The following is a 13,784-nucleotide window of genomic DNA, read 5'->3' on the forward strand; positions in this document are numbered from 1 at the left end:
GTGAAACCCCATCTCTACTAAAAATACAAAAGTAGCCAGGCGTGGTGGCAGGCGCCTGTAATCCCAGATACTTGGGAGGCTGAGGCAGGAGAATCGCTTGAAACCAAGAGGCGGAGGTTGCAGTGAGCTGAGATCACGACATTGCTTTCCAGCCTGGGCAACAAAAGTGAAACTCCGTCTCAAAAAAAAAAAGATATTTTAACTTTAGAATAGGTATAAGACTTGAAAAACTATGACAGACTATTAATTCAAGTGCATATAAGAATTCTTTATGGAAATAACTATTAAGGAATAGAAGCTAGTCAATCAAATTCCTATATACATAGGAATAGAACATAGTCAATCAAATTCCTTTGACAAGATTATTTCAGCTACAATTCAGCTATTTCAGAAGAAAACATTTTCTCCATATGAGATGAAACTTCAATTTACTACCACCTAACACCTGAATAGCTCTTCATGGTAGGTCCAGATATATCATTTTATTTATTTGATTTGAGAAAGTTGATTACTAAAACAACTTTCTCAAAAGTTGACATGCTCAATTTCTCAAATGGAAAACAAAGGATCATCTAAAGAGATTAACTTTCTTGACTAACATTACACATTTAGTGACTGTGACTTAAACTAAAATCTTCTAATCCTAAGTAAAAAGGACCTAGAAATCTTTAATTTATGGTTCTTATTAATAAAGATGAAGTGTTTCAATATCTGGTATTTTGGAGATGTATTTTTGTAAGGTATTTATTTACCTCTGAGCAAATATGATACTCAAATTTAAAGACAGAACATATTTGTATTTCTCAATGCTACCTCCATTGTCTTAGCACCTTTATTTTCCTTAACTCTTTAACAGTGCTAGAATCACCTTATAAATATAACACTTTCAAAGACAAATGACCTTTATTTGGAAAATTCCAGGCTCTTCTTTATTATCCTTGACCTTTCCCTTGGACTTTTCTATTGCATTTCCACTAACCATAAACCTTGCATATTTTTGGTTTCAATGACCTATAAGTCTAAGTTTCTCCTTAACTGCTCTTTCCCCCAATTCTTTCACTGGATCTCCTTTCTTTTTCCCTATAGCCTATTTGGGCAATTAGAACTTAGCCTCTGTTCTATGCTCTTCTATATTTTATCCTTTAAATAGCTACAACTATGTCTACTGTTGACTCCCAAATTTGGGTTAAAAATTCCAGGTTATCCTTAGCTTTTTATCACTCAGTCTCCAAATGACTATTAAACCTTTCCACTTTGGCAGTGTGCAACAAAAGAAGATGCAGACATAAAGCAGCAGAGAAGATCACAGGAAAAAAAAACCACTGCATTAAGTTGTATGACAAGAAGTTTCACAAAGGTGAAGACTGAGCAAGTTCTAGACTAACAACACATAATCAACAAAGTGACTTTTGTCCTAAAGGAATGATGCTCATTCAAGAAGCTGAACAAAACTATGTGACCAGAATAGAGGAGGAAAATAAAAAATTCAACTGAATCTAAGAAATGGATGGTCCTGAAAGTCTGGCCAAAGTTTGAACAAATTCTATAGAAAATGGGGAACTACGAAAAGCTTTCAGCTGGGACTTCATATAGTTTAAGTAAGTCTACCCTGACAGTCTTTTGTAGAAAGGACTGGAAGGAGAGACTCTAGACTAAGAACTCTTTGAAGTACTAAGCACCAGAACTAAGATGCTAACCACATTAGTCTACTACTAACAGTAGTGGTTAAAGAATGGAATAACGTAAGAGAACATTACTATTACGTGAAATCACAGGATGAAATCTGGGCAAGACACATGGACCAACAGAACAGAATAGAGAACAAAGAAATAAACCCAGATACTTACAGCCAACTGATCTTCAACAAAGCAAACAAAAACATAAAGTGGAGAAATGACACCCTTTTCAGGAAACGGTGCTGGGATAATTGGCTAGCCACATATAGGAGAATGAAATTTGGATCCTCATCTCTCACCTCATATAAAAATCAACGCAAGATGGATTAAGAACTTAAATCTACAATAAGAAACTATAAAAATTCTAGAAGATAACATTGGAAAAACTTTTCTAGACATTGGCTTAGGCAGGGATTTCATGACCAAGAAACCAAAAGCAAATGCAATAAAAACAAAGATAAATAGTTGAGACTTAATTAAACTAAAGAGCTTTTGCATGGCAAAAGGTATAGTCATCAGAGTAAACAGACAACTCAGAGTGGGAGAAAATCTTCAGAGTCTATACATCTGACAAAAAAACTACTATCCAGAATCTACAATAAACTGAAACAAATCAGTAAGATAAAAAACAATCCCATCAAAAAGTGAGCTAAGGACATGAATAGACAATTCTCAAAAGAAGATATACAAATGGCTAACAAACATGAAAAAATGCTCAACATCACTAATGAATCAGGGAAATGCAAATCAAAACCACAATGCAATATCACCTTACTTCTGCAAAGATGGCCATAATGAAAAAAATCAAAATGCTTTTGTAAACATCAGCCACCATATAATTTAGTAAACAGAAATAAAACATAATTTTTCAACGTTTAAATCTTCTTATATATGTAGTTATCCCAAAATATGATCCTTACACATCTACTAAACAAATATTAAACTGATCAACTGATCACTGCATCCACACCAATATTAGATGTTGGCGTGGATGTAGTGATCAGAAAACACTTCCACACTGGTGGTGGGAATGTAAACTAGTACAGCCACTATGGAAAACAGTGTGAAGCTTCCTTAGTGAACTGAAAGTAGAACTACCATTTGATGGTAGCAATCCCAGTACTGAGTATCTATCAAGAGGAAAAACGTCATTATACGAAAAAGATACTTGCACACATGTTTATAGCAGCATAATTCACAATTGCAAAATTGTGGAACCAACCCAAATGCCTGGCAATCAACAAGTGGATAAAGAAACTGTGGTATATACATATATGACGGAATACTACTCAGCTGTAAAAAGGAATGAATTAACAGCATTTGCAGCAACCTGGATGAGATTGGAGACTATTATTCTAAGTAAAGTAACTCAGGAATGGAAAACTAAACATTATATGTTCTCACTGATCTGTGGCAGCTAAGGTATGAAGAAATAAAGGCCTAAGAATGACACAATGGACTTTGGGGATTTGGGGGGAAGAGTGGGAGGGGGTGAGGGATAAAAGACTACATATATGGTGCAGTGTATACTGCTCTGGTGATGGGTACACCAAAATATCACAAACCACCACTAAAGAACTTATTCATGTAACCAAATACCACCAGTATCCTAATAACTTAAGGAAAAAATTAAAAATTGATTAATTTTAAAAAAGAAGAAAATTATTACCAAAGAAAATATAATAACAACTTCCCTATCTCACAAAAACACAAAAGACCTATTATATATATTCTGAGTTGATTAATTAATTTTAAAAAAAGAAGAAAATTATTATCAAAGAAAATATAACAACTTCCCTATCTCACAAAAACACAAAAGACCTGTTATTATATATATTTTGAGTTACCTTTTCTCTCATTTTCTCTTGCAACATTATTTTTTCTTTTTTATTAGGTAAAGTTTATTATTTTAGAAGAAAATAAATATAAATTTTAATAGTCTATCCAGTATGCCAAATTCATGAAGAAAATAAAAGCAGTCATATTTTATAATCTTGAACTTTGAACATTTACAAAAGTTCCCAAAACATGAGTGTTTTTAGATATAGATGGCACAGTTCATTAAAAGTTTCAATAGTACAATAAATAATCTATCCCAACATGGGCTTGCTGTTTTGACAAACAGCAATTCAATCATATTGCCAGTATTTTGTGATTGTACGAAAAGATATATTGATGTATAAGAAAGAAGACAAAACTTATCACCCAGAATTTTTATCATATAGTTATATGTTATATGTCATTTTCTGTTCTTACTAAGTATTGTTTTCATTTTAGGAGGGTTATTAAGCATGTGTGTGTATTCCTTTATTATGCACAGATTTCACCTAAAAATCAACGTTTCTTACAACCAAAATATCCTCATCGATTTGGTTTCTTTTAGTTTATAATAATTTTTTTAATTCAATAATTTAACAAAATTATGAAAACACATACCTGATATATCAAGTTATGATTGTTACAGCATGTTAAACTGTTAACGTTAGTACTAGCAATGAAGTTTTCCTGGAAGCAGAGATGACTTGGCAAAGAATTACCTGAAGGTTCATGTGTCTGTAACAAAATTGAGACATAGCTATGACTCCAAAAAACAATTACTGACTGAACACTTACCACACTCAAGTTGACAGGAGTATTTGCCTTTGGTACTGGGTGGTTATACAGTGATTTGAGAGTTTCATTCAAATCATTTTCCTAGGGAAAAGAAAATGCACATTTTATAAATAAGACATATATCAAGCAACATCAATTAAAACTACCTAATAAAACAGTCCACTGTGGCTTTTCATATTAGACATATTTTATATAAATTTTTTCAACAAAAACACCTGAAATAACTGAAATTAAAATATTTGAGTCTAGTAAATATGAAAACATATTTAAATCTCTTTATCCAGAAGAATAATGTCAATACTTCTACTTAGTATAAATGTGTATTTGAAAGTTATTATATATTATACAAATATCATAAAAGGAAATTATCTAAATCATTAAATCCAATAAGAACAATGGGATTGAATAAAAATAGCAATATAACTTTTTATCAGATCACAGAGTACTCTCATTTTCCATTTTCATTTTAAAATCCTAAACCAATTTTTAAGGAATAGAAACAATTTAAATAAGATTATTATACTAAAAATGCAATGTAGAGGAAATAATTGCTAAATATTTCTTTTCTACATTGCTACTGATCACTACTTGACCCAAAATAAATGAGACTGAATAAAACATACAACAAATCTGCTTCATAGAATTTGTATAATAATACTGTGCCTTGATGTGCACAACCTCAATTTTTCTGCATCACATGCTACAAATCTAGTAATAAATATACAATGATTTTTATAAACATACTATCTTTATTCTCTATTTTCATATCGGAGGGAATAAATCAAATGAAAAAGCAATTGTTCAGAGAATTTGGCAATTTTATTAAGTTTGGATATGAGACATAGACTTCTCGTGATATTTCTTATGCCTTGTCTATCCACTTATACCAAAATTTAATAAATCAGATCTCTATAACTACTTTCAAAAGTATTGATTTAAAACTACTTATTTGAAATACTCTTCAGAATGACCTAAAAAGAGTATAAACAATTTATCTCTTGACCATTTATACAATGAAGTGTACCAGAGAAGACTGCAGATGATACCAATCCCCTTTGTGTAAGAGACTCATACAGTTATGTTTTAGAATTACATTTTAGAAGGACTGCAAAATAAACAATTTACCTCTTAAACTTTTAAACAATGAAGTGTAACATGGAAAATTGTGGATCATATTGATACTCTGTTTATACAAAATTCCTACAGGTAGAAAAATGTTTAGACTAGCTTTTAAAAATCCTTTGCACTGTCTTACACTGATCAGGTAAGGGTAACTTGAATTGTAAAAGTTATTTAAATAACCTATTGCACTGAATTAGAAATGAACAGAAAAAAGTACTACAATTACAAATCTACTTCTAGTTTAACTAATGCTATAAACTTATAATACTTCTTCCTCAAATAAGGAACACAAATGGAGCCTCCCTATTTCCTCTTCTCAGAAAGCCAAAATTATATGAATTTGCTTATAGCTATTTTCTTTTATGTATTCCAGTATTACTGATGGTTTCAGGAAAAATGAAATGATATACAACATGGAAATAGTAATAATTTATCAGTAACAGTTACTAAAAGTTACAAAATACAGAAAAAGTATCCAAAATTTAGACAACTAATATAATTAATGTGAATTCCACATGTACATTCACAAAAACAAAGAATAAGAAATTATCATGAATAATTTAACCAGAATTCTGATTTTGGCTTTTCATTGCAAAAAATAAATAGCTGTATTTCCAGTTATTTTCTTAGGCAAATGAATGACTTACAGCTTCAACATAAAATTACTCAACTGTAAAATGATGTTAATATATATTTCAAAGAATTAAGCTATCAAATATAGAGAGAAAAATATTGACATGCACAAACACATACACATTAACAACTAGACTTTTGACAAACATTAAAACTTGCAATTATAATAAATTTGGTTGACAAATTAGAAAATTGTTCACTAGAAGAGTAAAGAGTACCTTAATTTATTAATAACACCTTTAAATTCTACTTATATAAATAATACCTCTCTTACTTTCCAAGTGACAGAACTAATTATCTGACTTATAGACACTGTACTTTAATCAAAGTCACAAGGGAGTTCAAGACCGGCCTGGCCAACATGGTGACACCCCATCTCTACTAAAAATATAAAAATTAGCTGGGCATGGTAGTACACACCTGTAATCCTAGCTACTCTGTAGGCTGAGGCAGGAGAATCACTTGAACCCAGAAGGTGGAGGTTGCAGTGAGCTAAGATCATGCCACTGCACACCAGCCTCGACAACAGAGCAAGACTCTGTTTCAAAAAAAAAAAAAAAATACATAAATAAATAAAAAGTACAACTTAGGCCTGGTATGGTGGCTCATGAGTGTAATCCCAGCACTTGGGGAGGCCGAGATTGGAGGATCACGAGGTCAGGAGTTCAAGACCAGCCTAGCCAATATGGTGAAACCCTGTTTGTACCAAAAATACAAAAATTAGCCGGGCATGGTGGCACACACCTGTAGTCCCAGCTACTCAGGAGGCTGAGGAAGAAGAATCACTTGAACTGGGGAGGCGGAGGTTACAGTGAGCCACAGACCAAGACTCAATCTCATTAAAAAGAAAAAAGAAAAGAAAGAAAAAAAAGAAAAGAACTTAAATCCAGGATTTTAGGATCCAATCAAACCACACTGCCAAAAGTCCAGTTATATTTGTACCACCAATACTACATTAAGTTACCTGGGAACATTCATAAACATTTTAATTCTAAGGTGACCACACTCGCTTGTACTTGAGACCACCAGCACTTAAGGCAAATGAAAGATTTCAGCTGGTTTATCAAAATCATTAATTTTTATTCTTACAAGCTTATTTACAAATATAGTCTGCATCCATGTTAGCATAGTACTTATTTCACCCAACTGGGCAGACAGAAATGTCTATACTATTTTAACTGAACTGTATTACCAAAGTAATATAATTTTTAAAAATTAAATGAAAATTCAAAATACAGTCTGGGTGTGGTGGCTCACGCCTGTAATTTCAACACTTTGGAAGGCTGAGGTGGGCAGATCACAAGGTCAGGAGTTTAAGATCAGCCTGACCAATATGGTGAAACCCCATGTTTACTAAAAATACAACAAAAAAAAAATTTAGCCAGGCACGGTGGTGCGTGCCTATAATCCCAGCTACTCGGGAGAATCACCTGAACCCGGGAAGTGGAGGTTGCAATGAGTAGAGATCGTGCCACTGCACTCCAGCCTGGGCAACAAAGCAAGATTCTGTCTAAAACAAACAAAAAAAACCCTCAAAATACTACGCCCAGGAGGATATTTTGCTCCAAATTCAGTCAACAGAACTTTTAAAACATGTAAAGAAATAAATGATTGTATAGTGAAAAGCTGAAAATAAGCTTTTCCTATGGAAAAAATTAGAGTGAGAAAAATGACATTCTGTCTTACTATATCCCATTTTTAAAAATTCCATCAACAATTTTGACTATGATTGCCTTTAAAACACTGGCATACAGAATCTAGTGAACAAAAAAGTCACAGTATCTGGATATTAGTTTCTTCTACTATAAAATGGAGATCTAAAAACTGAATATTAGAAACTTTCTAATGCATTTTTACTTATTCTATACCTTTTGACTCAATACCTTTTGCTATGGGAGACACAGTGACAGAAGATTTCCAACTCTCAATTATTACTTTACATGTGCACACACAGAATTACATACAACCCAGTGTAAATGCTCTAGAAACCCACAGAATGCATCACCTAATTCAACCTGGAAAGTCAGGAAAAGTCTCTAGAGAAGTACTTGTGCTGAAATTAGGTTTGTTTCAAAAGAGTACACTAACTCTTAAAAGGTAAGTGTTCTACCATTAATAATTAGTGAGTGGTCTGTAATCTTGATAGACAACTGTGTAGAGTCATGTTCTGGGAAATTTAAGTGGCTCAAAATAATTACATAATACATTATGTGCAGCAGATGAGTGGAAGCAGATTAATCCAGAGAGAAGGTCAGAAGCCAGACCATAAAGTTATTATACATCATGCTGCTCACAGTTTAAATTTTATTCTAAGAAAAAGAGGAGACTGTGGAGAGATTATAAGCAGTGGAATAATCACTCTCCAAAAAGTTCACCATGAAAAGAGTGGTATGTAGACAAAGAGTATGTCTGAAATGCCCATAAATAGTATCTAGAAAAAAGAGAGCCAAGAATATAACATAAGTAACACCAAAATGGTGTTGATGGAGGAAAAAGGCCCAGAAAGAAGCTGAGTTCATAAGTAAAACAAAGAAGAGACAATGAAAAACACAATGCCAAGAGTGAGAGGGACCAAATAAGAATTTAAACAGATAACTAGAGAATAGAAAGTACACCCTAAGTGAGAAAATTAATAGACAATAGTCAATTATAAAGAATTTTAAACATGCATTTTATTTCAATTGAGCTGTGTCAAATAGCATAGCTAATATCTTAGTAAATTAGCTCTTGCTAAAAACCTCAAAGTATGGCCAGGCTTGGTAGATGCCAGGCAGAGGCAGGAAGATCCTGTGAGGCCAAGCATTTGAGATCAGCCTAGGCAGCACAGTGAGATTCTGTCTGTGCAAAAAATTTCAAAATCAGCTAGTTGTGGTGGCACATGCCCATAGTTCCAGCTACTTGAGAGACTGAGGTGAGCGGATCACTTGAGCCTAGGAGGTTGAGGCTGCAGTGAGTGATGATCACAAAACTGCACTCCAGCTCTGGGCAACAGAACAAGACCCTGTCTCCAAAACAATTTTTTTAAAAAGTGAAAGAATAATTAAGGGAAAAAAGTTAAAAATTATTATCCGAGAGAAGTTTGTTCATTCAAAAGCAAACTTCAGCTTTTGTTTCTATTTTTTAAGAAAAAAAAAAGCATAAAGACTTTTATTAAGAGCTAAAACTATAAAATTCTTTGAAGAAAACTTTAAAACATTGGATTTGGTAAGATTTCTTGGATTTGATACCAAAGGCACAGGCAACAAAAGAAAAAGTAGATAAACTGGACTTCATTAAAATTAAAAACTTTTGTGCATCAAACAATACTATCAAAAGAGTAAAAAGGCAGGCAAACCATGTATTGTAATAGAATACTCACAAATCGTCTAATAAGAAATGAATATTTGAATATATGAAGAACTCCTACAATTCAACAACAAAAAACACAACATGATTTAAAAATGAGCAAAGGACACGAACAGACCTTCTACAACTTTTGACTCAATACCTATTTGCTATTAGAGACACAGAGATAGAAGCGTTCTAACAAATACTTCTCTAGAGACTTTTCCTGACTCTCCAGGTTGAATTAGGTGATGCTTGCTGTGTTCCCAGAGCATTTACACTGGGTTGTAATTTTCTGTCTGCACAACTAAAGATCTTTTCTAAAGAAGACATACAAATGGAAAGTAAATATCCAATAGCACTATTCATTAAGGAAATGCAAATTAAAATCACAATGATACAACACTTTGCACACACATTATCCAAAAAAGAAAAGAAAAGAACAAGTATTGGCAAGATTGTGAGGGAAATGGGACCCTTGTAAGTTACTGAAGGAAATGCAAAATAGTGTGGCCACTGTGGAAAACGCTCTCATGATTCCTCAAAAAATGAAACACAGAATTACCATACTACCCAGTACTTCCACTTTTAGGTATATACCCAAAAGGATTGAACCCAAAGGCTGGAACATTATTTGTACAAACATCTTCATAGCTGCGTTATTCACAATACCCAAAAAGTAGAGGAAGCACCCCCAGTGTCTATTGACAGATAAAAGAACGAACAAACTGTGGTGTATTCATATTCAGTCTTAAAAAAATTCTGACACATGCTACAACATGGATGAATCTTGAAGACATTATGCTAAATGAAATAAGCCAGTCACTTAGCAAAGAAGGACAAATACTTTGTGAGTCCAATTACACGAGATACATAGAGTAGTCAGATTCATACACATGATACTATGGTGGTTGCCAGGGATGGTGAGGGTTGGGGAGAAATGAGTAGATATTGTTTAATGGGTATAGACAGAGTTTTAGACTGGCAAGGTAAAAAAAGATGTATGGTATTGATGGTTGCAGACCAACATTAATGTACTTAATGTCACAAAACTATACACTTAAAAATGGTTAATATGTGAAGTTTTATGTTATGCTATTTTATCACAATTAAAAAACGGGGAAAAAATAGCTTACCAGTTCCTTAGCCAAGTAATCTGCAAGAGTATTTAGAAGCTTGTAGTACACTTCAAACCAGGGAAGGTAACTGCAAAAGAATTATTTAAAAATGTATAGACACAAAATTCAAAACACGCAGACAATATAAACAATTTATTTTAATTCAAACATATTAATCCTGGAAGTCAAAAAAGAACTATATCCATTTTCTTTACTTTTTCAGTGAAGTTTTACATATTATTTAAGTTTTCATAAAACAAATCAGAATCTACAGTTCTATTTAAAAAGCTGTCCATTACATACTTCTATTTTATATCAGCAATATCTAAAACTATTTTCATAATATTCAATAAAAATATGCATAAAATAAAAATTAACCATTGTAAAAAAATTATATAAAAACTAATTTTAAAAAGCTTTTAAAACAAAAGATTTCAAAATTCCTTTTAAAATGTTACTGGAGTATATAATACAACAGAACTATATTTTTAATAAATTCTTCAGAAAAGGTATTTAAGAATGATGGCAAATTTCAAAATAACTCAATAAAAATATCAGAAAGACTATCTAAAAATTTTAAAAATTGTAAATGACTTACATATCAATACCAAATATAATCCAAAATTTATTTTAAATCATTGTGCTAGATAAAAGTGTAATCTTTATGATAGCTAAATACTAAATCTAAAAATCAAATAAAACAAAATCTATATTCCTTCTTAAAAATTAAAATATTAGTATATTTTAAAATATCTGAAGATTTTAATGGTAAACTGTATATTTTTCATGTAGAAAAGAGGAAATCACAAATACACTGTTGTTAATTATCAATTAACAAATACTCATTACTTTTCTTCAAAGCATTAGTACAACATGCTACTTTTAAAGAGAAAATATTGTTGTTGCTTTTACTACATAATGGTACACAGATTAAGAGTACATGCACAAAACATAAAATTTTAAAATCAATAAGTAGAACATAAAAAATAGCATTCGAACAAGATTTTTTTCATATAATGTCTGGTTTGTTAGTGACTATGACTGATGCCTTTCGAATCAGAAACTGAAAGCAGTAATAAAAGAAGTTAGGTAAACTACACTATCTTTACTCAGTAGAATATTATAGAGTTATTTAAAATGATAATTACAAATACTAAGTAATAATATGAAAATTCCCATGATATTTTAAAATATCTACCCAACTTCTGGTTAAATCGAACATATTGGCTGTGTGCATATATCTCTGTGTCCTCTGGAAATAACATAAAAATGACAATACATGAATAAAAAGAGTATAAATTAATGAACACAAACAAAATGAGGGAAAAAATAGCAATGCAGGTGGATGACTTCGTAAATATGGTAAGCAGAGAGGTAACCGCAAAAGAGAGGAAAGCAAAACCCAAATGTCATTAGAAAGGAAAAGGACCAGCAGATGTGCTCCACACAGAGTTTTGAAGCACTGATTCAACAATATCTCAGAGAAAAAAAAACCCTGAAGTCCTATTTTCTTGGAATGAAACCCAACACTATACATGCAATGTTTCCAATTCAGTTTAATACCTTCCTTTTGAATATAAATTAACAGCCAACCACCAGATATTTGAGGAAATACAAATATAAAATCATGTTTATATGGAACAACATAAAAGAACTATAAGTAAATATAGACACTACAAACAGCTGAAGAGAACTCCAAAACTTAAGTTTGGACAGGAAAAAAGAGCTTTAAGAAATTCTAAAGGCTAAAAAAAATTAAAGTTAATGGAAAGTTTAGATGATAACTCCAGAAAAATCCCCCAGAAACTAGAATATAAATAAATAATAAGAGAAAAAATATTAAACTATTAGGTCATCGATGTCAACTATCATAAAGCTATAGTCATTCCATAAAGAAAAAATAGAGGAAATAAATGAATAAAAGTTTCATTTTAAAGAATTACTGGAAATTTTCCCAGAACTTCAGACATGAGTCTCTAGACTGAAAGTCTGAGTGAATGAACAGCATAAAAAATGTGCCAAACCAGAGTATCACTGTAAAATTCCAAAACAAGGGATAGAAGGGTGCCTAAGGGTTTCTAAAGAGACAAAAATCAAGTAACAAAGGGATCAAGTTTAAAAATGTCATCGAACCTCTCAACAGCAATGCTGGAAGTTAGAAGATAATGCCTTCAAAATACAGAGGTTAAATTCTTTGCACTCAAGACTTCTGTGTCCAGACAAACAATCAATAAAGTGTGAGGACAGATTAATAGCATTTTCAGTCAGGCAAGGACTCAAAACTTCACCTCCTAAGACATCCTAAAGGATGGCTAAAACAAAATAAAGGAGATGAAAAAAAAGGAATACATGGATGTAGGAGGCAAGAAATCTAAGATCATGGAAGAAGAGTGAAGTCCTAGGATAAGAGTTGTGCAAAGGCTTCTAGAGCAACCAGTCCAGACTGAAACAGTAATGAAGGCTCTAGGAGGGAGAGGCCAGAACAGGGTGCTTACAATAAACACACTGGCAACTTTGTATGGAAGCCTGGAAAAATCTGGATACGTATGAGACATATCTGTGATAAGTTTTGGGGAATCTAAAAGTTAGAAATTACTATTGGTAATCTCAATTTTCCTATTAAAATTATTCAGCTCTTGAAGCCCTAGTTCTTAGATGGCTATTCTACTACGTATATCCTCTATTTACAAAAAACCCAAAAACCTCACAAATTACTAATACTGTTATATTACTAACTAAATATAATACAAATCAGCACATCATAGTTTCTGCATTCACTATAACTCAAAGAAATAATATTCATGGCAAATCTAATAAGACACATAATTTTTAGTTTAGAGCATAAATTATTTCATTTGTAGTCATTTCAAACTCAAATTTCAATTTTTAATAGCCTGAAGAAATTGCTATTTCCAGACAATTTCAATGTGTCATGTAGTTCAGACCTAAAAATTCAGATGAGATCTAATCTATTCAAAGAAAGGTGTTGGTCTGTTTCTATTCTAACTCTCAAGGAGCTTTAGATAAAGCAAAATGTATCAGTTGTTGGTGGCTGCATGCCTACCTGTTGATGGTTACCTTGTCATTTTCACCTTATTTAAATAAAGCGAAACCTTTGGTAACAATTTTTCTTTGGTAACAATTTTTCTTTTCTGGTCTACTATAAAAACAAAATACATACGTGTGTGTGTGTGTGTGTGTGTGTGTGTGTGTATAATAATTATGTTATTAGAAAATAAGATAATGTTTTTTCTTTCCAGACCAAAATCCTCAACATTTATTTCAATGTTCTGGCTTT

The 13,784-nt window shown here is 32.1% G+C and overlaps 1 protein-coding gene across 8 annotated transcripts in view; it reads right to left on the reverse strand.

The window, feature by feature from the left end:
- Positions 1-13,784, reverse strand: part of DENND1B (DENN domain containing 1B) — a 260,254-nt gene that overhangs the window by 139,076 nt on the left and 107,394 nt on the right. For all 8 annotated transcript variants that reach the window (XM_012459584.3, XM_064360208.1, XM_064360210.1 and 5 more), the window contains 2 exons: positions 10,505-10,574; positions 4,290-4,370 (listed from right to left, as the gene is read on the reverse strand). In XM_012459584.3, the coding sequence (XP_012315007.1) occupies positions 4,290-4,370; positions 10,505-10,574 (151 nt within the window). The remainder of the gene's footprint in view (positions 1-4,289; positions 4,371-10,504; positions 10,575-13,784) is intronic.

Source organism: Aotus nancymaae, unplaced genomic scaffold, assembly GCF_030222135.1.
Source record: "Aotus nancymaae isolate 86718 unplaced genomic scaffold, 86718_ANA_hifiasm-v0.15.2.pri h1tg000039l, whole genome shotgun sequence".
Lineage (NCBI taxonomy): Eukaryota > Metazoa > Chordata > Mammalia > Primates > Aotidae > Aotus > Aotus nancymaae.